General features: G+C 47.1%; 2 protein-coding genes across 7 annotated transcripts; one reads left to right on the top strand and one right to left on the bottom strand.

Annotated features, from left to right (window-relative positions):
- The first annotated feature begins 785 nt into the window (after positions 1-785).
- On the top strand, positions 786-16980 carry LAT2 (linker for activation of T cells family member 2). Of its 6 annotated transcripts, none has more exons than XM_015646632.2 (13): positions 786-2757; positions 7575-7677; positions 8375-8414; positions 9808-9851; positions 10651-10705; positions 11364-11407; positions 12102-12140; positions 12676-12706; positions 12841-12920; positions 13336-13410; positions 14181-14243; positions 15101-15201; positions 16395-16482. In XM_015646632.2, the coding sequence occupies exons 2-12, from the start codon at positions 7593-7595 to the stop codon at positions 15187-15189; spliced, it is 645 nt and encodes a 214-aa protein (XP_015502118.1). In that variant the 5' UTR covers positions 786-2757; positions 7575-7592; the 3' UTR covers positions 15190-15201; positions 16395-16482. The 6 variants fall into 6 exon arrangements, with proteins under 6 accessions (XP_015502118.1, XP_015502117.1, XP_015502119.1 ...); XM_015646631.2 differs by having other exon boundaries at positions 15101-15205; XM_015646630.3 differs by having other exon boundaries at positions 787-2757; positions 13339-13410; positions 15101-15185; positions 16395-16980.
- Positions 16981-19480: 2500 nt separating this feature from the next.
- On the bottom strand, positions 19481-26193 carry RFC2 (replication factor C subunit 2). Its single transcript, XM_015646623.3, has 11 exons — positions 26003-26193; positions 24861-24930; positions 24004-24045; positions 23515-23621; positions 22961-23062; positions 22200-22300; positions 21688-21845; positions 21286-21351; positions 20766-20846; positions 20324-20437; positions 19481-19692 (listed from the first exon to the last, which is right to left on the bottom strand). Exons 1-11 carry the CDS (start codon positions 26116-26118, stop codon positions 19582-19584), a joined length of 1068 nt encoding a protein of 355 aa, XP_015502109.1. The 5' UTR covers positions 26119-26193; the 3' UTR covers positions 19481-19581.
- Positions 26194-26504: the final 311 nt, after the last annotated feature.

The following is a 26504-nucleotide window of genomic DNA, read 5'->3' as shown; positions in this document are numbered from 1 at the left end:
GCACCCAGGGATCCTGGCTGTGAGGTGACTTCTCCAGCAGCATTTATTTTCCTTCAGCAGGAACCACTTTCAGTTTCAGCTCAGAGAGAGCCAACATGCAGCTGGGACAGGGGGTGAGGCAGCACTTCCCCTCTGCCTGGGGAAAGGCACATCCCACTACAGCAGAGAGAACAGTTTCTAGGTGTGTACAAAAACATCCAGCACTACTTCAGCACATCAGAAAATTTCCTGCAAGATGTGGCTTGCATTAGAGCTCCTGTGAAAATGTTGGAGTGCATTATAATCCCAGTTAGTGGTTGGGATTAGACACGTGCTCGTTCTGTCCCAAAGCAAGAGGGGCTTGATGCTGGTGCACAGCAATACTTTACTTGCAAAGCTGCTGAGTTTGGAGCCTGTTGCAGCTTGGAAAACATGTTGGAGCTTTCTCAAACTTTCCAGCATTGGGTGTGTTGGTGCAGAAGAAGGGGTTTAGATGATGCCCTGGTTTTCAGTCCTTGTTTCACTGCTGATTTTTGATCAATGTTAGTCACAACACCTGATTTAAGCAAAATCAGCTGGTCTTTGAGCAGCCCCCACCTTTATTTGAAAGAATGGAAATCAGTCCTCAGGGCATTTGGCTTCCCAGGACCCAGGTAAGCTGAGCTGGGTGGAAAATGGGTTGTAATGAATTTTCTGGACCCAAGAGATCTCTCTGCAGCTTGTCAGCTTTGTATCAAAAGGTGGAAAAGTGGCTGCTCCTGTGTATTTAACCTTTTGTCAAATCAGAAATTGTTTCTATCAGCAAGTCTCGATGAGGCAGAGGGGTTTCAGGAGGGTAGAGCCTGGGTTTGGTGCCTCAGGGGTCATTTTATGTGAGTTGGAGGAGAGTTGTTCTGGCCTCATGCAGAGCAGAACCTGTAGCTGTGCTGGGAAGTGCTCAGAGTGAGGACTGATCAACATTTACATCCAGCCCTTTTTAGGGGAAATGTGAAGAAAGGAGTTAAGATCCACACAGAGGCGTGTGCTGCTGCAGTAATTACCCTCTAATCAAGGTGCTTGGTCTCTGCAGAGGACTGATACCTTTGAGGGCCATCACTGTGCCCAAGAGCTGTTATTTCACACTGGGATCGCTCCTTGGGCACAGGAGCAGCCTCTGCCTGCTCTGGAGAGGCTCAGGGGTCCATCAGGGGACAGTTTGGGACTGACACAAGGTGCAGTCTGAGCCAGCCAGGGTAACACCACAGCACTGACTCATACTTAAAGCTGAGACCCACCAGAGAATCCGTAGGCAAATGTGTGGTGCCTTTTTAGCAGTGGCTGCTCCTGATCAAATCGATTTTGGGTACAAAAGATGAACTTTAAATGTCTCCAGCGTATTTTGAGTGTCAGTTGTGCTATGAAGAGCTCTTTTGTTGTCAGCTTATATTTGAACACGTACAAACCCTGCTAGAAAGCTGTTAATAAACTATTTGATCTCTAAGAAATGCCAATTTTGTAACAGCTCTTTTGGCAGTGAAAAAAACATTTCACCTTTTGCAATGTCCTTTACATGGAAAACACCAAGAAACCATGTGAGGAATTAAAAGTTGAATCTGCCTCTTTTTATCTTTGGTTCAGATTATACCGATTTCAAGATTGGCTTCAGCACCCAGATCTTGTCTGGGAATGGCTCTGGAAAAAAAAAATTATTTTTGCATGTCAGGTTAGCATTGGAAGAGATAAAGTCTACTTACATGTACACTGGATAATTATCTTATTGAATAACGTTTCCTCTGAAATCTCAACAGCCAGATTTCATCCCAGAGTTGCAGAAATTGTAACCAGTTGGCTCCTTAAATCATTTTTATGATGAAGAGTCATGTTCTTGCACAGAGAGCTGGGTGTAGGTGGCTGGTTGTGGCAGCTCCGGAGTGCCCTAATTTAAATATAACGAAATTTCCCTTTACTGAACAATTTACATAAAAGAGAGGCTTTGAAGAGCCTTGGTGAGAGCAGCATGAAACATTTTGTTTATGGTTGTAACTCGTGTGCCCCATGTACACATTTGTGTGTGTGTGTGCAGACTTCCCTAGTGCTGGAGCAGGATCCTTCTTTCATGGACTGTGACAGGGCTTAAAGCCAATACATAAATTCCCAGCAGGGAATTCATGAGCCCTCCTTATTCCATTCAAGCACCAAAACATTTGAGGATTTCCTTTTTTTAAGAGTGCAGTGAAATTTTGTGCCTGCTGCGTGCAAAATGCCAATGCTGAAGCGTAAGAACTGGTTTTATTCTTCCAGCACTGGACAGGAGCTCCAGGTTTGGCCATTAGCAATAGTGACCTCGGGTTATTTGCTGCTTTGGAAACTTGTTATCATCTTTTCCATAAAATCTGAGAGTGGGTTTGCAGTTTGCTGTGCCTGCTTTGAGATTTTCCCGGTTGCGCAGGGTTGTTCCCTTGAAGGCTTTTTGCTAAAAGGAAGCCTGAACTTTTTCTGGGGGCACCAACACCATCTGAACCTCGAGGGAAGGGCTCTGTGTGCTGTGTGTGGTTCCACACTGTCCAAGCCTGTTCCTGTCCCCATGGGAGCCAAAGTGACCCCGAGTGGGTTTGTGCAGGCGGCGCCTCGTGGGGAGCAGCAGATGCTGGGCAGCGGATGTTGGGGTTAGTGATTCACAGGGGACAGGAAACCAGCAACTGCTCACCAGCCCTGGAGGAACCGGTCCAGCCCCGGCAGCTGCAGCCCAGAGGTGCTGGAGGAGCTGGGACACGTTAGGGAGAGCGGCTGAGGCTGTGGGTAAGGCGGGTGAGGGAGGGAGGGATGGGGACAGGAAAGAGCCCAGAGGTTCTTGGGGCTCCTGTGGGGACACCGGGGTGTCCCACTGAGCTCAGAGATCCCCAGGGTTGGTGACCCTTTAAAGAAGCTCAAGGTCATCCCTGTAAAACCTCTCTGAAAAGCGACATTGGTGGATGTTCCCTCCTCCCTGCTGCTCCTGGCCATCACCAGCTCCAAGGTAGGAATTACCAACCCTCTCTTCTCAGGGGCGTTTAGACCCCTCTGGGCCTGAGATGTGTCCATCCCACACAGCCTGGATTGTCTGTTTTACACCATTTTCCTTTCCATCTCCTCGTCCATCTGCTGCTGGAAGCGTGGGTTTCATTACATTATTTCTGCATTCACATCTTCTAAAATATTCTGGAAGATTCAGTCTGTGCTGAGCTTCCCCCATCCCTGCATGGTCCTTCTGGCTCCTGCTGTAGCTCCTGGGACTGCTGCAGCCCACGCTGCTCCCCCTCCAAAGCCCAGTCCTTAAAAATAGCTGATTGAAACGACACTTCCTGGGTTTTCCATTGATTGCAGAGCTGACTGGCATCATGGATGTGAATGTATTTGTTTTACTGCATCTAAGTGCCTGAAATAGCTAATTCTAGATAGAGAGAGATTTGGTTTTGCAACAGTTTTCTCTTGTGTGAGCAATGTTCAGTGTACTATGGGCAATGAGGCAGGTAATTCAGCAGAAGAGGATAATTTTTGGAGAATCTTGCATGAGATTGGCTCATTTTCGTGGTTCTGGAGTCTGTAGTTACACAGGGGTTGCCTGTGTTGCTAACATGGCATCCCCTGGGCTCCCAGTGGAAGTGAATGAGGCTGTGAGGCTTCAGTGCTGCCCAAAACAGGGAAGTTCTAAATACAAGATACGTCTGTGAGTCACCTCCTTGTGCTGCCATGCCTGTTGTGACTGGGGTTTTGCACCGCATTTTCCACCCAAGACGTTTTTAAAAGCATTTTCCAGAGTTATAATCTATGTGAAAGTTGGTTTATCAATTCTAATCTTCCTCTTTTCATCATCTGTTCTACTGAAATGCTTCTATTGGCATAAAGCCTGATCTGCCTGAATAGCTGTAAAAACCCCAGATTTTAACTCAGTGACAGCAGCTTTCCTGAGAAGCCTGACACTGGCATAAATCTGGTAGGAAATGAGATGTGCAGACCTCTGGGAAGGAGCTTTTCTGAAGGCTCAGTGCTGGTCATCAAAGTCATTCCAGCCACAGGAGCTTCCTTGGTCTGAGACTTTAATTTCTGAATTGATGGGAATTTCTGTGGCAATCTGTGCCACACAGGCAAACAGAAAGTGGAGTTGCTTTTCTTAGCCGTGTTAGAGACATTGACTCAAGCTGAATATTGCATCTGTTCAACAAGTCAGTGTGCTGAATTTCATATGGTGAGTCTTTAAATACACTTTCCACTTCATATTTCATACCAGTGACTCATCCTACCAGCCTTAATTAGAATTAATTTACTGCAAACTGGTGCAGACCACAAAACTTTCTGGAGGGGAGAGAAAGTGACTGGTTTATATTTGCCTTTTGGGCATTTTTTTTGATTGATAGATAGAATACATAATATAAATGCATGATTTTAGTTTTTATCTTGCAATGTGAACTCAGGGGTGGGTTTGATGTCTGCAAAGGGCTAAAATGTCTTCATCAGAAATGACCTCATGGAATACCAGGCATTGCTGAGGCCACATCAACACATTCCTCACTCTCCTTGTGTCTCAGCAAAAAGTTAAAGTTCACTTTAAGAGCTCTTGCAGGTTTTTTTCTCATGAGCTTTGTGCCTCTTCTTCTGCTTTTGGGAAATTATTCCACACTTTCCATCCATTAGGAATTTTATTTCTAGCCTGTGCATATCCAGCTTATATCCACTGATTTTATAAGGCAGAATTGCCTTATTTCAATTCAAAAGGTTTCCTCACTTTGTTGTGCTGATCTTGGACAGATGGACAGTGAGTGTCCATGTCGTCCTACTCTCCATTTCAGTGGAATTAAGAGCAGACCTTTTAATCTTCCAGGATAAAACCATCTCTCCTTCCTTCAGATCTTCACAGAGAGCCTTGTTACTGGGGTGAATCCATAAATTAAGACCTGGCACAGAGTAGATAAGCTTTTGCAGGTTCATAGATTTTTTTTTAGTAAGAAAAAGCCTGTCTCCTTGATTGCTAAAAAGGAATCTATTTGAGGCCAGAGAAGGAGCAGGCCCTGTTTGGGAAGATGAACTTCCCCCTCTGAAGGAGACCACAGCTGTATCCAGACTCCAGTGTGCTGCTGTCCCAGGAATTGCTTGTCTGGAGCAGCTGCTCCTGAGGGATTTGTGGGATCACGGTGCTCGGGGTGTGCCGTGGTCCCAGCGGCTTCCTCTGCACAAAAAAAGGGGAAAAACAGGCAAAAGGAGAAGAGAGAAATGTGTGAACAGAACAGGGCATTGTGACACAATCCGAGTGTCACTCCTGAAATAGGTGGGAGCCTGTTTTCTGCCCAAGTTTGGGTTTATCCTGGAGGCAGAGCTGGCCAGCCATGAACTCCACACGTCCTCCTGTGCAGGATTTGTTCTCCTCTCCAAGGTGGAGTGCAGGGAAACACATTCAGCCTTCCAAATATTTTATTTATATCCTGCTAGCCGTGAGTAAGTGCTTCCAGCCTTCTGCTTGTCATAAATCTGTTCATCACCTCCTTCTGTCAGCTCCTTACCGGAGCAGGGCTCGTACCAGAAGAGAGGATTTGGGGAGCACAAATGATCTCTGGGCTAAAGGTGTGTGTGACTTGGGGGCTTTCTTTGAGCATAAGGCTCTGATGGGGTGGGACACAGCACATCCTGTTCATCAGCCCTTCAAATAACCTCTTTTTGAGTCCCTGGTGAGTGGGGGCTCAGGAGCAGACAGGTTGTGCTGCCTCACTGCCCGTGACCAAAATAAAACTGGCTCTGGAAAGGAGAAGGAGCCTGCCATGCAATGGGACAAACTAGGTCAGTGTTGTCAGGTGCCTTCAGCTCTGCCTTGCCTTCACTTCAAAGGAAAAAAAAAGAAAAAGAAAGAAAGAAAGCCAGGAAACCCACAAACAAAGCAGCAGAATTGCAGCCCTCTGTATTTTAGTCACCAGCATTGGACCAGCTTCCCTCAGCTGCCTCTTGGAGATGCTTTACAGGTGATCCACAGCTCATGATTTCCATGGGGGATGCTGAGCAAAGGAAAAGTGATGGCAGAAACCACATGGTTTTGATGAGGCTCTTTTGGGTTCTGGTCCTGCACCTCTAGGGTGGGTGCCTGGATGTCTGGGCACTTAAATTTAGAATTATTCATCTTCTTCAGAAAGTGCTGCAAAAAACTGTGCAGGGAAAAAGAGGCCTCTGGGGGCCTCTAGATGGCAAAGCCATGGTGGAGCAAGTGCTGGTAGCTGCCAGGTCCTGGAGAGCCCAGGGAAGCTGGAACATAATAGGAATAAGCCCAGTTTGTTCTCAAGGAGAGGGTGGTCTCAAAGCCTTGCTGAGGTCATTTCTGAACAGCCAAAGGGTGTTTGGCAACCACTGAGAGATGCTGACACCAAACCCCTTCAGCCACTGCTCCTGGCTTTGCTCAAGGCCTGTCTGAGTGGAAATGAGGGACTTTCCCTCCTTTCCCTGCCCCGTGCTGATTTACTCCATGATTATTTTCACCATGCCCTGATAATTAGGAGTGTGGCACAGGACTGAGACTTCAGTGACAAACTGGACCACAAACCTCTCACCAACATGCTCAGCTGCTGTTCCAAGTGCCTGGCAGGGACAGGAGGATGTTGCTCAGCCCCCACAGGCTCAGCTGCCGTGGGAGGCTTTGGGTTTTCTCCCACCAGAACAGAGCTATCAGAGCAACTTCCAAACTTCTGCGGAGTTTGGGCAGAGAAATGTCGTTTATTCCACTTTAATCAAGCAGAGGGAGAAGGTGCTGAGCAGGGCAGAATCAAGCAGCTGCTTTCTATTGTCGGCTACTGGCATTTGTTTCATTACTTTGAATTATTTTAATTATCAATTGCTATAATATACCTTTCCTCCTCCACTCACCAATATAATAAAGGCTGAAGTTGTAACAAGAGAGGTTGAAGGAAAGCAGTAGGAAAGGTTCCTGCCAGCCAGAGCAATGATGTACTGGCCTTTGGCACATTGCAGTGTCTCCATCCCTAGGGGAAAAAAAAAGAAAGTTTATTAAAAAAAAAAGAAATTAAAATAATCTGTAACTAAAGAAAATCTGACCCTGGGGAATAGGAATGGGCTAAACGATCCATCTCAGTGCCAGCAGGCTGCTTTCTGTGATATTTGTAGGATGTTTTGTATTTTAAAGGAAGAAGTTGAAGCCAAATTGTGCTGATTGTTAAAAAATGTTAGCTGCTGGTTGTGCAAAAGCCTGTCATGGAAAGGAGGGGAAGAGCCAGTGGCTGAGCCAGCTCAGTGCAGAAAAAGGTGTGGGGAATTTAACACTGGAAGTCACTCTGAGCTGCAGGAAAGAGCCAGAGCATGCTGTGCAAAGGTCCTGACTGTTTAAATCTTGCTGAGTACCTCCCTTTTGCCCTCTCTTCTAGATACTAAAAATTTACTGTTTGGTAACAGCAGGGTGGGTTTGGGGGGGTGGGAATGAGGAATTCAGAGCGGTGCAGGAAAGGGCATCGCAACCCCAAAGTCCCTTCTGCATCCTCTGCAGCCTCCCATGGAGGTGTGAGGGCAAACAGCAGCCGGGTTTTGGGGGTAAAAGCTCCCTGAGGGATGGCCGAGAGCTGATGGGGTCCCCTCACCGTGTGTTTCAGGCTGGATGTGGCTGGGCCATGGTGCAGCTGGAGCTGTGGGCGGCCGCGGCGCTGATGCTGCTCGGGGCGGCCGTCGGCCTCTGCATCAGGTGCCGGCTCTCAGGTGAGTCCTGAGCTTTCCTCTTGGAATGTGCCCTCCATGTGGGTTTGGATCTGCCAGGTACCAGCTTTGACCTTGTGGGGATGCAGCTGGAGCAGGGAAGAGGCTGTGCTGGAGAGCCGGGAGGGAGGGAAGGAGATCCAAAGGGAGGGAAGGAGATCCAAAGGGAGGGAAGGAGATCCAAAGGGAGGGAAGGAGATCCAAAGGGAAGGAATGAACACCCACAGGAATGAAGGAGCCCCAAAGGGAGGCAAGGAGCCCTTTCCCTGGGGCACTGTGAGCTGCAGATCCCTCTCCATGGCCACTGTGGTGGGTGGCTTTGGGACCCCCCTGGGAGGACCTGCAGAGTCCGGAACAGAAGGGCGGCCAGGGAAGGGGAGTCTGGAGGATAAATTCATACAGAAATAGAGTAAGCACCCAGTGGGATTTGAGCCCATCCCTGAGCATTGGGTGGGTTTTAAGGGGGGAGAAGCTGCATTTTGGGGTTTGGGGGCAGGACTGCCTGCTTTGCTTTGTGGGATTTGAGACAAAAACCACAATTTAAACGTAGTTTCAAAAAATTTCATCAAAACCCCACTGCAACTGCTGCTCCGCTGTCCTGACGTGCTGAAGAAGTTTTGTGAATGTATTTTATTTGCCTTTCTGATCTCTAACTCCTAAATCAACCTTTCTAAGAGCTTTTTGTTCCCTTGTCTTCCAGCTACCGAACAGGAGACACAGCTGAATGAGCGGAGGAGCCAGTAAGTTTCCTTTCCCAATTATGTTTCTCCCCCAAACTCACCCAGGGTGAGCCCCAGAGCCAGACCCAAGCTGAAATCTGAGTTTATAAAAAATAAAATAACACCAGGATGGGCTGCAAGGCCCAAGGTGCTGCTGAAGGGGCAGTGCCTTTACACTGAATAATCCAAAATGAAACTGAAGCTCTGACTGTGCGGTCATTGAATCATTAACTAGCTGGAAAAGGTCTGGGAGAGAAGGGCAAGTTCTTGCCCTGTTCTGCTGTGCCCTGAGATAGAAAGGTTATTTACTTCACAAAGGAGCCCCTGCCCTTGGCTGGTGCTGGTTGGACCCTGAACCAGAGCAACCACGGACCTGCAGCACAAGGAATGAAGGAAATGTGGCGTACACACATACACTGCCCCTTGCTTCCTTCAGCAACACACAAACCACAGTAAATGATGTTAAAAAAAAAGAAAAGTTGGGTTGTAAGCTTTGTTACAGGAGCAATGGGGCTCTGCAAAGGCCTCCAAGGGGTTGGGGTTTTTGTTTCTCTGGGGAAAGGCTCCGGAGGGATCCGTTGTAAACTGATGGAGCAGACACTGAAGGCTCCGTCCTCCACAGGCTCCACACCTCACTGACTCATGCTGAATTGTCCCAAATTCTTGAAATTTATACCTGGATAAGGTGGTTTGGGATCAGGTTTGTGGGGTTGTGTGCTCTTTTTAGAGGTGTGGTTTGGGTGTCTTGCAGGAAAAGTGGTTTGACTGTATGTTTGGGGTTTTGACAGCTCTCCCAGCAGCCCTGGGCCATGAATCCCAGCTCATATGGGGCAATCCCAAGGAAAAAGGGGGAAAGGAATGAATAAGTACCTGTGTAGAAACACCTGCAGCAGAAAACTTGTTGAATTCTCTCATGCTCTGAAAAGCAGCTCTCCTATTAACTAAAAAGTAAAGAGGTTACTGGGCATAGATTATCATTGATAATGTTATTTTATTCATGTTGATGTTAAGGGATGATGGGAGAGGCTGCAGTGGAGGTGAAGCAGTGGGGTTTAAAGTAATTTCATGCATAACATCCATCTTTTTGTGGGTAAAAATTTCTTGTGGCCTTTGGTAGATGAAGCATCAGAATGGGAATTATCCTAAATGATGTTTTCCTCACCCCTGGATCCTTCCCTCGCTGATGTTGGCTGCTCTACCAGTGGTCCAAAACTAAATCCTGTCTTTAAAGGCTCAAAGAAGAGTCCAGGAAGGTGCTCCCAGGTCATGTATGACATGTGGGCCATGCAGTTGGCATCTCACCGAGCCCAGCATGGTGCCCTCTGCCCTCCACTCACCAGTCAGGTCTCTTGTATCTCTTTTCCTTATCATAAACCCCAAAATTCAGCTGAGCTTGCACTGCTATTTCTTCCAGGCTCGAAAGCCAGCGGAGATTTGAGGTGATTCGATCCCATACCAGTGAGTATTGCTCCTGCCTCGTGGTGTGAGGGCTCTTCATTCATAGAACAGGGGGAAAACAGTGTTCAAAGGGTCACCCTGAAGCCAGGCCATGAAATGATGAGACCCGGATCGTCCAATGCTGGACAATCCAAGCCACCTTAGACGCTTCTAGGTATGTGAATTCTGAGCTTTAGGGAAAAAATGCCCTTTGCACTGAAAATAACTCACTGGAGCCTCAACTACTGGGGGCTCTTGGAAGCAGGCTGTGCACCCTGTGAGAACCAAGGTGGGTTGATAGATACCACCCATTGGTGTGGGTGACAGGAGTGACTCATCCATCATCCCCCCTCGCTGCTTCCTGCGGCAGCTTGGGCTCAGCGCTGAACTTTTGAGTTTTCTGTCACAACGAGCGGCTGCTGGCTCGGTGTGAAATGTGTCCGTGGCTCTGCCTCTGCTGGCTCCAAGCCCCTCAACCCCTCGACAAGTCTTTCACCCCAGCCCCACCAAAGCTCTCAGCTGCACTTCGCAGCGTGGAGGGAGGGGAATGGCCCCCAGTGGATCCCAATGCTGGGATCGCAGCTTCCTCCAGCGAGGCTTTGCCAGCTCTGTGGTCTGCTCAGACACCAGCTTTTTCCCCACTTGTTTCTTGTATTGACCATTTTTGAACCTTCAAGGAACAGTTTGGAAAGCTGTTTAAGGGTGCATAAGGAAAATGCTTGCCAGTCCCAGGGATCCCTCTCTGGTGGATGTTCTGTGCTCTTTGAAATATCTGCTGCTGCCATAATAATTAACATGGTAATTCTGTTGTTGTTGCCAGCTGCAACCCGAAGGCTGGAAAAAACTAAGGAACCCGAAAACTTATCAATAGCAAGGTAGGAAAAAAACCCAAATAAAATCTAGCTCTAGAGCCAAGGTTGGATGAAGTTCACCCAACATACATGAACATTTGAGCTTGCATTCTGGGCCCTGTAGATGGGGCTTGGGTTGTATTTAGAATCAAACATTAGTTTGGCTTGCAAGGGACCTTTCTCCTGCTCCTCCTTGCTCCTTCCCCTGGTGAGGAGCAGCAGAGTATCTTCAACTTGATCAGGCTGCTTCACTTATTGATGGTCAGTAAGTGTTTAGACTTTTGTTTATGGATTAGACTTTTTCTGGATTTTCTTCGGTCAGACAGCATTCTTCTGGCAACTGATTAAATCAAACCCAGGAAAGTGAGCTGTGGCTGTACATAATGTACATAATTCTTTTCATCATGGAAAAGAAATTACCATTATTCACTTATAAGCATTTGGTGTGATAAATCCCATTCTCCCCATCACCAAAACCCCCAGTAACTACACAGCCAAGATAACTGCTGCAATATTCAAGCACAGTTATTCCCGTCTTGGGATTTTACCCCAAATTCTGCATCTCCCCTTGCTCTGTGTGTGTGCTTGATAACCTCACAGGGAGGTTTCATGGATGGTGGTGTGTAACTGCTGATAGGGTTTGCTCAGACCTGGAATTTTAGGTCTCTTTCCTCTCTTTCAGGAAAGTCACTGAAGAGCTCCGTGCTTCCCATCACACTGGATATGGTGAGCAGCTTCCTGGGACAGGCAGATAAAATTAATCACAGAGCAATTGTTGTTAAAGATCATCTCCCTCCATCCCCCTGCCATGGGCAGGGACACTTTCCATTAGACCAGGTTGCTCCAAGCCCCTTCCAATCTGGTTTTGGATACTTTGAGGGATGGGGCAGCCACAGCTGCTCTGGGCAGTCTGTGCCAGGACCGTCCCACCCTCACAGGGAAAAATCTCTTCCCAATATCCTAACCCTGTCCTGTCAGTGGGAAGCCATGCCCTCCTGTCCTACCACTCCCAGCCCTTGGCCAAAGTCCCTCTCCCCTTTAGAAGGAGCTCTAAGGTCTCCCCAGAGCCTTCTCTTTTCTGGGATGAACAACCCTAGGCTGTCTCCAGAGCAGAGGGGCTCCAGCCTTGGAGCATCTTTGTGCACTCCTCTGGACTTGCTCCAACAGGTCCACATCCATCTTAATTTGGGTCTATCCTGGCTCTGAGTTTAAATCTCATCCTGCTGTGGCTGACCAGTCCTGGTTGGAGCCACAGATTGTTTAAAATATCAGCCCTGGCTGTTCCAATTCCTGTACCCTGGAGTGTCCAACCTTGCAGCGATGTCCCCTGACCTCAGAGCTGGTGGTTTGCCAGCATCATCAAACTGCTCCCATCACTCAGCTTGAGCTCATGTGTGATGTGTCCCTCTCTTGTCCCCAGGGAGCAGGGATGACTCCAGGTACCAGAATTTCCTGTCAGGTAAATGCTGCAGCCACGTGTCTGGGGGTTTGGGAAGGAAAGGCTGCTGAGGGGCTGGGAGCTGGCAGGGAGCACACAGGCAGCCAGCACTGCAGCTGCCAGAGCTCTGGCTCAGTCAATTTAGAGATTGCTTTGTAAGACACAAAATCACTGATCTGATTAATGGGCAGAGCGGAGGGGGATGGATTCTCCCCAGCCTCCTGCTCCTCCCTGGGCCAGTGAGAGCTGGTGCTTGCCCTAAGAGGATTATTGGTGTGTGGGGCTGCGCTCTCCTTTCCCAAGCCAGGGAGAATATTCCCCATCACCCTGCCAGCTGGCAGGGTGTGCCCAGGAGAAGTGTTGAGCTGGGGTTTTCTCAGGGGTGGATCAGGGCTGTGTGCTCTGCTCTGGGCAGGCTTCGGGGCTGTGCCAGGGCTTTGTGGCTGCTGGGGATCTCTTTGTGGCTGTGCTGGGGGGTTTGTCCAGCTGTGGCCAGGGATGGCTGTTCAGGGTGATACCATGGTGGGGTGCTGACAGCAAACCTTTGTTCTTGCAGAGAACTGTCTGCAAGAAGATGCTGCCTATGTGTAAGTACCCTGTGCTGCCACCAGCACGGCCCAGTGGAGCCATACTGGTCCCAGTGCTGTCCTGGTGCTCCCACAGCTCAGCCTGGGAAGCCTGTGCCAGGCAGGAGGAGCTGACAGTGCTGCTCTTCTCACAGGGAGCCCATATCTCTGGGTTACTACTACAATTGCCCCAGGTTCTTCGATCCACTCCGTGGCAGGTCTCCAGGCAAGCAAGGTGGGTTCCTTCATCCAGCCTGGCTGTCCCAGGGCTCCAGGGAGCTCGTGAGTTCTTGCAGAGCTTTGTGCATCGCTGTGTATGGCCTGAAGCAAGTGTGGGTCCAGGAGACAGGTCCATTAAAAGGGTGTGGGATCTGAGGGATGCCCAAGCCCCATCAGTCCATCTGTTGCCTATAAACAGGACAGCCCAAAACCACTGGTGATTGTGCTCCTGTGGGAGTGATCACCCCATTCTCCTGTACTCAGATACCCCATCCCTTGGTCACCACAGGCCACAGTCACAAAGACTAACAATTTTTTAGCTAATCTACATTTCATTGTGGGAAACAGCCCCCTCCTGCAGGTGCTGAGGGATCTTGCCAGGTCACTTACACTTTGATAGGTCCTTTGTCACTTCTCTTTCTTCTCTCCAGCAGAGAAAGATGAGGATGAGGATTCCTATTCCTATGAAAATGTCACCATTGGAGCATCCCAGGGCTCTGATCCAGGTGAGTGTGCTGCTGTCACGGTTCTTGTGTGGCACACAAAGTGCAGAGAAGGAAAGTGACCTGCTCAGCCAGGAGAAACCTGCTTGCTCAGAGCTCAGCTCTTCCTGCCAGCTCTGTGCCGTGGGGCTGGCACTCAGGGGCTGCTGCACGCACAGAGCAGGCCTGGAACACTTCCCCTTTCCACAGAAAAATGCACACAGTGACACCTCCACCCTGATGCCTTTGGCTTGGTGGTTTCTGCAGCAATTCAGGAGCTTTGGGGTCTGCATCTCTAGGTTTTTAGTGTTTAGCCAGGCTGATTAATGGTTCTAGCCTCTAGCTCAGGTTTCTCACCAAATCCAGCACAAAGAGGCTGTAGCCAGGAAGCTTCTGGAGGATGACTCTGAACCACAGTGTCCCTTCAGGGCTTCCAGCAACCACTGGGATGTTGCAATCAAAATAGGAAGTCAGTTTGGTTTCCTTCTATGAGTTCACACATGCTTTCTGCGCTGCTAAAGCCTGCCCTGCTCCTGCCTGGCTTTGTGCAGAGTGATTAGAGGAGGCAGGAGCAGCAGGGACCTGTCTGATCCCCATCCGTGCCTGCAGATATCCAGGCACATGGCCAGGCCTGGAAAAATGATGAGGCAGCATCAGCAGATCTGTGCTGGCTGGAAACTCAGCCACGTGCAGGGCACAGTCAGGGTGCAGTGCTAGGAGGGGGTTTCACAAAGGCCCCTTTTTAGTCCATTTACTGCTCAGCACCATCCTGTCCAAACTCTTCCTTGTCACAGATGATGCTGCAGACTACGAGAACAGCGTGGCAATACACACGTGGAAACTCCAGCAAGGGCAGGGTATGTTCCATGTTCTCAGCTGTTCCTTGCTGTTCCATGTTCTCAGCTGTTCCTTGCTGTTCCATGTTCTCAGCTGTTCTTTGATGTTTGGGGATGGGGCTCATGGGCAGAGTGCTGGTGCACTAGGCCAGTACAAACCAAGCAAGGGCATCACCCTTGTCTTCAGTTAATTTTTTCCCTAATTGTTAAATATCCAAGGCAATGTGCAAATTGCAATTCCTGTAACTGAAGGCTGCTCTGTTGGGATGTGGTGTTGCACTCAAAAGGCCACCACTCAGGTGGCTGTGCCTGACTATGGGATGCCACAGAAAAATGTTGCTCTTCAGGTCTTACATCCTCTTACACTTGAGGTGGCCCCAGGGCAAGCACAGCCTAATCCCCTGTGCCACAGAATTTTGTGCACACACCCAGTGGGTCAGCCCTTGACTCTCCTGCTGTAGTCAGGGCTGACCTTTTAAATGCAGTTTAATTTAATGTGTGGTTTCCTGTGAGGCATGAGGGTAGTTCTGGCCTGGGGGACAGTGGGGAGTGTACACATATATATTCAAGATCTTTGTGTCTCTGGTGTGAAAGTTGTCTAAGCAAACTGATTCCTGTTTGCAGGAACCCTCTCTAATTAACCTCTCTAGATTAAATCTTTTTTGGCTCTGAAACGCTGCCCAGAGTGTTTGCAAATTTTCTGTGATCATTTTGAAGCCTCTTCAAGATCTTGACACTGATCTGAGTTTTCTTAGTCCAGGCACAAAAACATGTCAGCACCAAAGGCTAAATATTGGCAGGACACGCAGTGTGTCAGTGGCCTGTGTGTTTTTACATCAACCCACTCACTGATAAGTGCTTCCCATCCTCACCCACAGCCCTGCTGACAGAAAGCCTGGATGATGAGCCAGACTACATCAATGCAGGTCCTGGGTCAGGCCATGCCCTGCTGTCACAGCAAAGGTAGAAACAGCAAATGGTTGGTATGTTACTGTAGGATGGAAGGATTTGGTTTATGGTGTTTATTTAGGGGTGGGAGGATTTGGTTTATGCCAAAGGGAGCTCTGCCCTTGCTGGCAGCACAAGCACAGCAGCTCACATGGGCAGTGGAGGGGTGTGAGGAGCCCACCCTGTGCAGTGCCACATCTCTGACTGATGCCAAGCTGACTCACACAGACCATGGAGACAAATTAGTCCAAATCCATGTCCCAGCTCCAGCTCTGCCCTCCTCCAATGGGCACAGGAACTCCAGAGCAGCTTGAGACTGCTCTGCTACATGCTGTAGGCAGGGACAGCCAGAACCCCCTGCTCTGAGCAGGGATTCCCTCAGCTGAGCCCTGCCTGCTCTGCTAAGACCCCATATCCTGCCCCATTATCAGCACCAACCTGATGCTGCTGATAAAGAATTACTCAAGGCAGATAAAGTAAAAACATTGCAGAGAGCTGCAGGAAGATTGCATGGCACTCAAGGACAGTGAATGATGTTAGTGCTGGTCACCCTGCTCCAGACTGGACTAGTCCATCTCCAGCTGGGACCAGTATGGCTCTCCTTGTTGGGTTTTCACTCTCTTGAGCACCTTCAGAGACCCAGTGGGATTGTCCTTATGCCACATGCCAGCTGCTCTAGTTTTATAGGGTTTTATATTCCCCAGACTGTAGGCACCAGCAGTGGGCAGACTCCCCAAATTGGATCTTTCTGAAGCCAAGAATAACATTTCTCCCCATCATGCAAAGCACAGCCATCCTATTCTGCACTCTGTGGCATTTCCTTCTGCTGGATGTAGCTGGACATGGAAAAACTTGGCCTGAGAAACCTGACCCCTGCATATCTTGCTGCCAAACATCTTTTTGCCATTATAATGATGCCTCTGTTGTAGCTTTTGCTCGCAGAGTAATATTCAAAAATCTCAATGTCAAACCAACAAATGCCAGCAGAAGTTCTCCACCAAGGGAGGCTGAATTGAGGAATGGGCTCCTGGTGCCTCTGTGCCTCCTGCTCTAATCAGGGATCATCCTCCAGGAGCACGACTGGGGTTTCTGCTTAAACACAGACATTTTGTAGAGTATGTCACTACTTGTCCCTGGAAAGAAAATGTAGCAGGCAGCAGAGTTAAGCTGAAAGCAGGGATTAAAAGCCAGTGGACTCACTGTTTACTCTCCTCTTATTCCAAGCATTCTGCACAAAGTCTGAAGAACTCTTTTGCTGAGCTGTAAGAGAGCACCCAGCGAACATGCACACAGGAAGAGGGGAGAAATCCATCCCTCAGTGAAACCTTTTCTCCAAACTGTGCCTGCAATGATGTAGAAGGAGTGGTACTGAAAGGAAGAAATGCACTTTTTGAAGCCCCACAGAAGTCCAACTGCAAACCAGCAACTGGAGAAAAAGCACTCTGCCCCCAGCAACCACAGGCAAGCCCCAGGATCCTCATCCCCATCTCATTTCCCTGCATGTCCACTCAAAGGTGGCAATGTTTTCTCCTGTCAGGCATGAAATGAATCCTTAACTTGCTGGGCAGTAATGCAGCCAGCTACTTAATCTGTCAGGGTGACTCATGCACGATGGTATTGAGCCACAGGAATTACCTTCTGATTTAGTTCCCGTGCTCTCCTATAGAAGCAGTTTCCTCCATGAGAGGAACTGGCAAGGCAGAGGTTGTGTTTGTAACAGCAGTGGTTGTCTGGAGCTGAATGAGATTCCAACCTGTTCACAAAAGCTAAAGAGGATTAAATGTCTGCCTTATCCATGGTTTGTAATTCACAGTGTTGGTCTCTGGCAGTTTTCCTCATGTTTCAGTAGCTGTTTTATAATGATACAAAGAACCAGCAGCAACTGTGAGAGTCAGATCCACAGCCACCAGCCTCAGAAACTGCCCCAGTCCCTCAATATGGCTGTTGGAATATCATCCCAGAAATGGAATCCCTATCTCCTGAGCCCTGATGCACAGATCTGGCACTTCTGGAACACTTATTTATTAAAACTCAACTCTTTCAAAGAAAATGAGGTGTTTTGCTATGGTTTGCAATGATAGATGTCAGCATGATCAGGTGACAGAAATGGGAGGACATGAGGTGACATGGAGCAATGTGCAGGATCTTATGGGGAGAAAATGCATTAAAAGCCTTCTCAAAATCAGAAGTGTGTTTCAGGAAAGAACACAGCCCACACTCACGGTGAGTGAGCAGAGACGGGGAGCTGAGGGTTAGAGACCTCGGAGTGGGAGAAGGGATGTCAGGTGCTTCCTGCTGCAAATGACTGGGCTCTAATTTTAACAGAATCACCAAGAGAGACCACAGGTGCCCACCGTTGCTGCAGCTGAAACAGTGGGTGGGTTGGAGTTTGGCTCAGCAAAAGGTTTGCTAGTGGTTCCTACAAATGCTACAAGTTTCCACAGGACTTCCACAACAGAGAAAATCTGGTGAAGTTCAGGGATGCACAGTGAGCCACAGCCTGGTCTTCTGCTCACCCCATCCCAGCTTCTACTCACACCCTTAGGTTTCCTGATGGTCAAATGCTCTGCAAAAGGCCTGCACAGGCTCCCAGGCAGGCAAGGGGTGCTTTTGTCATTGGAATTGTGCCTGTGCCTCACAGGGCTGTGAGACTGTTGGGATTCATCCTCAGCACCTGAAGAAGCTTCCATTTTCCATGAAGTGCTGCAGTCTGGATTGCTCACTGCAAGGGTGAGCTCGTTCTGAGCGATGTCTGGTGATGTTACCCACTGGTGATTCACCTCCCAACCAAGGGAGCCATTCATGATTAGGAGATTAGCAGCAGTGACAGATCCTTGGCTCACAGCAACAGCTCCAGCTGGAGACCTCCCAGAAAGTTCTAGGCACTAGGTCAGTGCATGGTCACAACATGAAAATACAAGATTTACTGCTCTCCTGACTAAGCAGGGAGGCAGATTACACCAGCTAGATTTTCTTGTACAAGGTTTCTCCATTGCCAGAGTCTGAGTTTGAAAGTTGTGGAGCCAAAGCAGGCAGGGCAGAGCTGAATGTGGAGAATCTTCCCTTCACTTACTGAGCAAATCCCCCTTTGCAGCTCCCCAGAGCAGTCAGCTGTAGTGAGGGGTGAATCCTTAGCTTTGTAAAGCTTCTGGACCACTTCTCAGCCAGTCATCTCATTACACTGGAAAGTATCCAGGGACTGTTCCAGGAACTCCCATCAATGTTTGTTATTAGTCTTGCTCACCTCACGTTTTTTCCTTGCAGTGAGTACAGATGTGTGTGTTCACTGACTTACTGTCCTTTCAGGAGTGGCTTTAGGTGTGCAAAGATTTCTGGTGCTCAACCAGAATTGCTAGACATTGTGTTGTTTGAACCTAATGCAAGGAGACTTACATCTCCCCTGGGTCCACCTCTCTCTCTTCACATTAGGTAGGTAGTCAAGTGAGAAATTCACTTCCTGTTTTCAAATTTAAGATGCTTTAGAAAAGTGGTTCTGGCTGGTGCAGCTCTGAAAATGGAGCTGGGGAGTCTGTGCTAAGTGCTGGAGAGCAGCAGCTCTGCACTCAGAGGGGGAGCAAATGCCTTTGGAGAGCAGGAGGTGTTGGTGGCCTCTGGGATCAATTCTAGTCCTCCTCTTAGGAAAAGTGAGTGTGATTATGTCCCCGCAGAGCTAGAAAGGATTAGCCCAGAGGAGAGTCTGCTCCAAACTGGAGCTGTGAAATGCAGATACTGAATACAGCAGAGAAGAAACTCTTTGAAACCAGGTAGGAACAGGAACCATGACTCTCCATATTCCTCACCTTTCCCCTGGCACCACCACTGTGGATAGGCACATCACCCAGCTCATTTGGCAGGCTGAAAACTGCCATTACCTAACCTGGACAAGCAGGGACAGTAAAGGGAACTTAAATGCAGAGCATCCCAGAATTTAGTAAAGTTTTTTAAACATTACAAAAGGAATATCCAAAATATAGTGGCACCATAAAGAAATGTGCAATATTTCTCCTGTATGTTTGGTGGAAATATCTTCCCTACCCACAGAGCAAAGTGGCACTTGCTCAATGTGTCTCAATTTTAACTTCAGTAAATGCTGTATTTTGTGCAAAAAAATTTCCATCTTGGTAAGATCACTCATGACCAGGCTTGAAGTATAATCCCTAACAACAGAATTCCATTTTTGTATCTCCTGCCTAGACCTCAATACCATGGACAAAAACAGTTTTGCTGAGTACACTTAAGGACAGACCTTAATTGCTCTGGGTTGTCACAGTCCTCTCTTCTATTCTGGTTATAAAACACATACAATTACGTGGATTAAAGTAAATTTTAGAGCTTTATTGGTCTAAATAAAAAAGTATGAAACATTTTTGCAACAAAACCCGGTTTTCTCCCAGCAGGCTTGAGGAGGTGCCTAACTGGCTGCAGGGGCTGCAGTCTTCTGGCACAGCCGGGCCAGCAGCCCAGCCATTTGTAAAAGGGAGTTCACACCTTCTGCTATCTTCATGTGAGTGTACCCAATTTCCTGGTGACAGAGACATTGTCAAGTGTTCTGTTTACTCTCCCAGTCTGTGTATTTTATGAATGACTAAACAGAACATATCCCTTACTGCTAAAAGACCAGCTTTGAGTCACTGGTACCTCAGAGATGTAGCTCCTCCTATAAACCAACTAAAATGCCGTGTTTTTAAAATCAAAGCCTGTATTCCCCCACTTTCTTTATAAGAAGCAAGGTGCCTGCATATGAGGATAGGTTTCAAATAGGAAGAGTGATTCTGGATCACCAGCTTACTGTTTGTCAACTCTGTTAATTTAATATTTTACTATCTATTGGACTAGAATCAAGTATGGACTTGAAAAACACTTTCAAGGAGTTATTTGAGGCTTTGCTATAACTAATAAATTCAGCATGACATCTGCTTTTAATTTGAGCTGATCACTAAAGTGACTTTTGGCACTTCTGTGGGTGTTGAGATGCTAAACTTCAAGTGACTTCTCACTGACAAACCAATGGTGCAGTGGGAAAGAAAGCAGCAATGATCCAAGAAGCACTTTCTTTGTGCTAATATACAACAAATTTTAAATGGAAACCCCTGAGGCTTCCCCTGATCACATCCTCTTCAAAAGGTCCCATCAGGAGCTGAGTTAGTACTAACCTTGATAAACTCCAGTTTCAGATATTCTGGCATTTGAAAGGTCTTACACACACGGAAGATATTGCCAATGACATCTTCTGGAGAGTATCCAAGGCGCCACAGGTGGGCAAGAATCTGTGCAGGCAAGAACAATCCCAATTTATCTGCCAGGTGGGTCAAGAAGATTCACTTTTGGAACAGCTGTATTTTAATTTAATTACAATTGCTGAAATTGTAGGTACTATTTATTAGCTGATTTAACCTCAAGCATCTATCAATTAATTTCATTACAATTTCCTTTTTTTTGCTTGTCAGTTTATCTGAACAAACTCCTGCCCCAAAGGGATTTAGTTTATCAACTCATCTACATGGTATTGCCCTTAACAAGACACAATGTGAATTTTGTAGAGAAATAATTGTCAGTATTGACCTGTCAATACTGACACAAGACATGAAAACCAACCTTGTATGCTTCGTCAATATTTGCATTTATGCAGTGTTGTATCATTTCCTTCACTAGCAGAGGATGAGGCTCGTCACATACCTGTATCCAAGAGAAATATTACACTTAAAATATCAGAAAACTTTGCATTAAACTTCTGGTATTTTCACCAAGCTTTTATGAAGGACTGAATCAGAAATACTCCATAATACAGTCTAAATTTTAAGTAATCTGACTTTTCAGATAGTGTGTCATGGCAGACTCAACAGCATGAAATGAGAACACCCAAGTAATAGATTCCCAAGTTATCACTGACATTTCCCAGCAGTTATTGGGTTTGTGTGCTTTGAGAGAGCTGCAAAGGTCTCACATCTCTCACATGTGCCATTAGGGATGTCTTCTTCAGAAGGCACATGGGCTACACTAACAGCTACATACACAGGGCTGTCTGCAAACCAGCAGAAAGGCTTATGTGAGCAATGGAATCTCACACAGCCATAGGGCTAAACTTCTGACAAAACTGTCTTCAGCTGTTACTGACCTTAAAGACATTCTCACTGTTTATAAAGCCAAATCCAGAGTATGTGGACTGTAAGTTGTTCAATGCCTGTGAAAGAAAAAAATAAGACCTTATTTGAAGTGCTCTATTTCTCACTCCCCTCTTCAGGATGAAATGCACTTCGGGAAATGATGCCAAATAAGCAGTTTGCCATTAAACAACAGAAAAAAAATCACAAATTTATGCTGACTTTATTTCCTCCCACAAACTCACTTTTAAGGAGCATTTTAAACCCTCACAAGACCAAATAGTTTAGTTACTCATGGGCTACAAGTTAAATCCTCCTTTGCTTTACATCTCCACAAAGAGATCCTTGAGAGCTGCAATTCAGAAGTTTTTTTGCTTTAAATAGACGCCTTTGTTTCATTGTCTTTCTCCTTTTACCTGTCTCATATCACCTTGGGCTGTGAAAATAATGGCTTCTAGTCCATCATCTGTATATGGCACATCCTCTTTCTCAACAATTTTCAGTAGCCTGGCAAGTATTTGTGCATCTGTCAGCTTGGTGTAACGCAGCACTGCACAGCGAGACTGAATAGGTTCTGAGGACAGAGATGTGTAATTAGCTTCTCTCTCTTTTTCTCAAAAAACCCCACAACCAAACACATGTCTTCATTTCAGCTTCCAACAATTCTTATGTCTTTTAAAGAAAAAGGACATGTAAGCTCCAAGTTGAGCTCAGCCTCTCCTTAAGCACACACAATTGATATAGTCCTTCCTTTGAGCCCAGATTTGCTACTGGAGTAGCACATATCCCAGATATGTGGAAACATATACAAAGCTCAGCTTCCTCTGTTCTCCTGGATTTCTGAATATAGATGTTTATCATGTTATTTTTTTAAGAGAAGTCTGCATGGAGAACATGACATGAACACCCAGAAAACAGCAGCACTTACCTATGATTTTGTCAGAGGCATTGCACGCCAGTGCAAAGCGTGTTGTTTTAGAATAAATTTCCATTGTTCTTCTCAATGCTTGCTGTGCTCCATCTGTCATGCTAAGGGAAACCAGGAGTTAGGAGAGGTTTTTCCCTTCACCCACTCATAGGTGCAGCTTAAGAACTATTTTCATACAAGCTTCAGAGTTCACTGGTATTAAGCTTTGTAATATTCTGTTTTGATAAACTAAGCAGCTTTTTCTAGTCACGTGAACAAACCACTGAGTAGTCACTGAGACCTCCATAACATGCAAAATGACATCCATGACGTGCAAAATGAAATCATTAATCTGAAGAACACTGCTAAGAATATGGAGGAGGAGAATGTCCCATTTTCACCCAGCAAAATTCTCTATGTGAGCCAAACTCTTTCCAAAGAGAAGGAATCACAGAATCACAAAATGGTTTGGGTTGGAAGGGACCTTAAAGTTCATCCAGTTCCAACCTCCTGGACATTTCCAGGGATGGGGCATCTTTCCAGTAAACTGCTCTGTTTCATATCCAGAGCATTCCACGTCAATATTCAGCATCTATTTTGAAGCAATGATCTCTTCCTGCTGTGAGTACTCTCATAAGATCACTGTTCAATCCATATTCATTTCCCAACAAATTATTTTGAACAGCTTGATAGAAACACTCAATACTGTCCAAGAGCTCTACAGACAGGAGAGATGCAGCACATTTCACACAGTAGCTGAGGTCAAGAAAAAATCAACATACCTGTCTGCTTCATCAAGGATGATTATTTTATGCCGACCTTTTGGAAGTGTGACCTTTTGCTGGGCAAACATTTTGATTTTGTTTCTTACAACATCAATGCCTCTGGAACGATAATTCAATTGATTCATGGTAAGTTGGGTGAAAATACAAAAGAGATTTTTTTTTTTTCAGCAGCCACAGCAGCTTAAGTGCTCCTGGTTCTACTGCTTGTTTGTTTGTTCCTGTCCCTTCAGCTGTTTCAACACAGCTGCTGTGGAACCATGCTTTAAACCAGACTGTCCAGCTGATTTGGACTCAAACACCAACAATCCTTGGTTTTGGGGGTTTTGAAGAAAATAATTTAACAGTAGCAATATAAATATACACAAAGCCAGTAACCTTACTTGCAGTACCACCACAAAATTACTTAGGTTTGGCACAAGGAAAGGATAATAAATAAAGGCAGAAGCATTTAAGATTAAGCTTTACTATAGCATTAAGCCTATCAAACTGGCCTGGGTTTAATGGAAACTTGTTTCTTCATTAAAAATTTGGTAAGGTTTATTCATTCTCACCTGTCATTTGAGGCATTCAGCTCCAGAACAGCATCCTTTAATGCAGGACCAAGCAGAGCACGAGCCAAACACAGGATACTGGTGGTTTTACCTGTTCCTGGAGGGCCCTAAAAATGTGACAATGCAACAACTGCTGGTAAGTTTAATGCAATTTTCTGACCTGTGCTCTCTATAAATCTCCTCAGTCATGAAAAAAGGCTGAAACAGAGGAACTGCAGAGAAAATATCAGCCTGGAAGCTGTGCCTGAGCTCAGGATCCTGCCCTAACAGAGGAGATATGCTGCAGGGCCAAGCACAGGATGTGTTTCAGCAGGCACCTGAGGTAGATTTAAACTTGTTTCCCTGTGTATTCTGCTTCAAGACCACACAACCAACATCTCCCTCACCAGTACACTCAGGCACAAAGCTGATCTGTACTGGGAGGCCACCCTGGCTAGATTTCAAAGCCAGGACCAGCACTGAAATACAGCACAACACAGCAATACTCACAGCAATTATAATATTTGGTACATTCCCCTCTTTTGCGAAGACCTAAGAAAGAATGATAATAAGAAATTATATAAGAAAATAACATGAACAAATAGTTTCAATTATGTTCTATTTTAATCATGAGAAACAAGCTTCTTTTTTTTCCCCCTCCTATTTTTATTTTTTGAACCTTGCTGCTTTCGTATGTTTGGTTTTTTTCAATTGAACTGTTAGAAATCAGACCCTAGAATAATATGGAAATATTTAAAAGCACTTAATTCCACAGGTCTTTAGTACTCTTGCCTTTCCTTTGCATCTGTTTTAATTATATACTTGCTAGTATAATCTTACTGTTAACAAATAGTGTGTTCACAGATTAATTTGTCATAGAATTATGGAATTCTGGAATAGTTAGAATTGGAAGGGACCTTAAAGCCCATTTCATTCCAACCCCCTGCCATGGCAGGGACACCTTCAACTACACCAGGTTGCTCCAAGCTGCATCCAACATCAACTTGGACACTTTCAGGGAAGAACTGATATGGCAAACATTTATTTTCAAAACAACCCATTATATTTTTTCTGTTGTTATACAAATTATATTTATTAATCGAAACAGTATTATTATAACAGCTACAAATTCTCTAAACTGTATCAAATGATCAGTTTAAACATCCCAATTGAAGAAGGCATATTTCCTTACACACCACTCAAATATCATATAAAACCTGTAATTTTTAAAGTAAATCAGGAAGCTTTCTTCCACATACTCAAGTACAGATATAAAAATACAACAGTGTTTTTACTAGCCTGTGGATCTAAGCAGAAATATGTTTTTTTGCGATAACCTGCAAAAAGATACAGGGACAGCTACACACCTCCAACCTGCTCACAGTATCTTCATTTCCAACTATTTCGGACAGTTTCACGGGTCTGTATTTTTCCACCCTGGAAAAGTAAAACTCCACACATTTCACTGCATCTAATAACACTTTAATAGTGCTTTAGAGTGATGGACAAGGAGGATTACTTTAAGGGATAAAGCTGGCTGGACATGTCTTCGGTGCAGGTGCTGCAGGGTGTCCATCATTGCTTAGCACAGCATTCCACAACACTAATCATTGTCTCAGAGAATCCCAGAATGTTTTGGCTTGGAAAGGACCTTAAAAGCCATTGTATTTGTCCTTGCCATGGGCAAGGGACGCCTTCCACTGGACCAGGTAGCTCCAGGTCCAACCTGGCCTCAAACACTTCCAAGGATGGGCCAGCCACAGCTTCTCTGGGCAACCTGTGCCAGGGCTGTACCACCCTGAAGGGTTTTATTTCCATTGGTATAAATAAAGCAAAAGGAGGGAAAAACTTCTCAACTCAAACAGGAATTCGGTGCCTCAGCCTGAGGGGAGAAGCCACCCTGTCTGTCCCATGGTCAACACAGCACAGGGCTGACTCTCTCTGTGTTACAAAGGAAAACAATGGGGTTTTCTTCATTATTGATTTCTGGAAGTGTCCAAGGCCAGGCTGGACGGGCCTTGGAGCAACCTGGCCTAGTGGAAGGTGTCCCTGCCCATGGCAGGAGACTGGAACGAGATGGGCTTTAAGGTCCCTTCCAATCCAAACCATTCTGTGATTCCTGCCTTCCCAGCCCCGCCAACAGACGGGGCAGGGCACAGGGCGCGGGCAGTCCCGATTCCGAGCCAGACTGAGCTCCTGCACCGCGGTGGACATCGGGGGAGAGCCGTGAATACCTGAGTGTGGCTGTGGCCGTGTCCGGCCGCCACGATCCCCTCAGCCGCCACGATCCCCTCAGCCGCCACGATCCCCTCAGCCGCCACGATCCCCTCAGCCGCCACAACCCCCGCCTTCCCGCCAGCAGCGCCCCGCCCTCACCTCATTGGCTGTGCCGCACATAGTCCCGCCTCCCTCCCCGCTCTGCACCAATCACCGCGCTCCCCGCCCCGCTCCTCATGGAGTCATGGCGGCTCAGGGCGGCCGCGCTGCCTCGCCCGCTGCCCCTGCTCACCAGGGCAGCTCGTAGTGGCCGCTGCCGCCGGGCGCGGCCCCCGCGGGTTCGGTGGCTCCCCGCTTCTCGCCTGCTGACGGCCCGGCCTTCTCGTCCTCCGCCACATCCACCTCCATGGCGGCGCAGCTGGCGCTCCCGTCTCCCCGTCGCCGCCGCCGTGAGGGGAGGGAGGGCCGCGTTGCGGGCCCGCCTTTGGCGGGGCGGAGGCAGCCGGGGGTTGCGCTCTGCAACCGGGCACCGGCTCCTGTGGATGATCCGTGAGGCGGGGAGGCGGCAGGCCAGGCCCAGGCTGGGCTGGGCTGTGCTGTGCCGGGGAAGGACTGTTTGGTGAGGGGAGGCCGCTCGCTGCTCGGCTGGGTGGCCTTGGACTCGTCTGTTTCGACTCGGTGGACTTCCTACCATTCTGCGTGTTAAGATAATAGCAACAATAACGCGTTAAAGAAACCACTTTGTTATTTTTTAAAACTTCTTTTATCTACTTCTATGCCCTCCCCCCCCCATA

This window comes from Parus major, chromosome 19 (assembly GCF_001522545.3).
Source record: "Parus major isolate Abel chromosome 19, Parus_major1.1, whole genome shotgun sequence".
NCBI lineage: Eukaryota > Metazoa > Chordata > Aves > Passeriformes > Paridae > Parus > Parus major.
This window is presented reverse-complemented; position numbering and strand designations above follow the sequence as displayed.